General features: G+C 25.2%; 1 protein-coding gene and 1 long non-coding RNA gene across 7 annotated transcripts in view; one reads left to right on the forward strand and one right to left on the reverse strand.

Moving 5' to 3' along the window:
• LOC116186732 overlaps positions 1 to 1,278 on the forward strand; it is a 2,686-nt gene extending 1,408 nt beyond the window's left edge. Inside the window, exon 2 of the long non-coding RNA XR_004151729.1 lies at positions 1,187 to 1,278. This is a non-coding gene — a long non-coding RNA (uncharacterized LOC116186732). The remainder of the gene's footprint in view (positions 1 to 1,186) is intronic.
• LOC102679092 (sodium-coupled monocarboxylate transporter 1-like) overlaps positions 1 to 1,296 on the reverse strand; it is a 10,280-nt gene that overhangs the window by 4,031 nt on the left and 4,953 nt on the right. For all 6 annotated transcript variants that reach the window (XM_031514851.1, XM_006608902.2, XM_031514853.1 and 3 more), the window contains 3 exons: positions 1,201 to 1,266; positions 879 to 930; positions 739 to 806 (listed from right to left, as the gene is read on the reverse strand). In XM_031514851.1, the coding sequence (XP_031370711.1) occupies positions 739 to 806; positions 879 to 930; positions 1,201 to 1,266 (186 nt within the window). The remainder of the gene's footprint in view (positions 1 to 738; positions 807 to 878; positions 931 to 1,200; positions 1,267 to 1,296) is intronic.

Genomic DNA, 1,296 nt, shown 5'->3' on the forward strand with positions numbered 1-1,296 from the left:
TAAAAAAAAATTTTATATATAAATTCATTTTATATATAAATTCATTGTACACATATATATAAACTTTCATTAAAATCAGAATTATCGAACTAAAAAAACATAGTACACAATAATATATGTTTCATTTCAGTATATGAATCACTATATTTATATATACGATATATTTTGATGAAAATTTTTAAACGTCAAGAATAAAAAAGAATAAAAATATGCTATTTAGAATCCAAGATTATGTCAAGTTTATTTGAAAGTCGTTCAGCCTATTATTTTTAGCTTAAAATTTCAAAACATGACAATCATTTTTATTTTTACAANATAAAACTTTACGAAACTTCATGAAACTATTATTAAAAAAAGAGAAAGATAATCAGAAAAATATTCAGAGAAGTTGTAAATGTACAACTTTTATAGCTCGTAGAATTTATGTGTCTTTGTCTGGCGCTACAGGAATATTTTTTAACTTTAAATATGTGATCTTCCAGAATTTTTCTACAAAAAATATACATTCTACGCGTTCAATATTTATATGAATCCCAGAGATGTACATATAAAATGAAATTTATTAATATAACGTAGAATATTGTTTTTTTTTTAAATCAAGATAAATAAAAATCATAACTTCAATATAAAATTATCTAAAACGAAACTAGTTAAAAAGCAATTGTGTGAAGAATCATTTCGTTTTATCGAATGATCGATTGACGCATATTGAGATAAATTTTCAAAGCATGAACTTACCAAAATAGTGTAGAACATGCATATGAGACATACAATGGTCCCGATCAAATGTACATCGATACCGCTCACTGTAATTAATCAGGAAGATTTTAGTAGTATTCGGTTAATATTCTATTATAAATAATATCGGCACATAATACCTTGATTTAGCGCTAATGCTGGAACGTAGACCACGATCGATTGGTAAAGGACCTAAAATTGGTTTATTACGATATTATTAATGCAACATCGCTATCGACCATTGGCCATTCTCAAAGAGAAGCAAATTAAAGTTTCGTGTTTTCGCAATGTAATATGACGTAATTTTGTTACAAATAAATTTCAATCATCAAATTAAAATCAATGATGAAGTCATTTCTTTCAAATTTTCTTATTTCTCTTCGTAATTTAAAATTTTTAATTTCTTAATTTAAAATTTTAAATTTATCGACACTGCCTTACAGCATAGATATATGCACTTACCACGTCAATTATAAAGATCAACGATATGAGAATCCTTACGCCGCGATTGAATCTTATTTCCAAGTACTGCAAAAAAAAAAAAAAAAAAAAAGAAAA

Source organism: Apis dorsata, unplaced genomic scaffold (assembly GCF_000469605.1).
Source record: "Apis dorsata unplaced genomic scaffold, Apis dorsata 1.3 scaffold_50, whole genome shotgun sequence".
In the NCBI taxonomy this organism is placed as follows: Eukaryota; Metazoa; Arthropoda; class Insecta; order Hymenoptera; family Apidae; genus Apis; species Apis dorsata.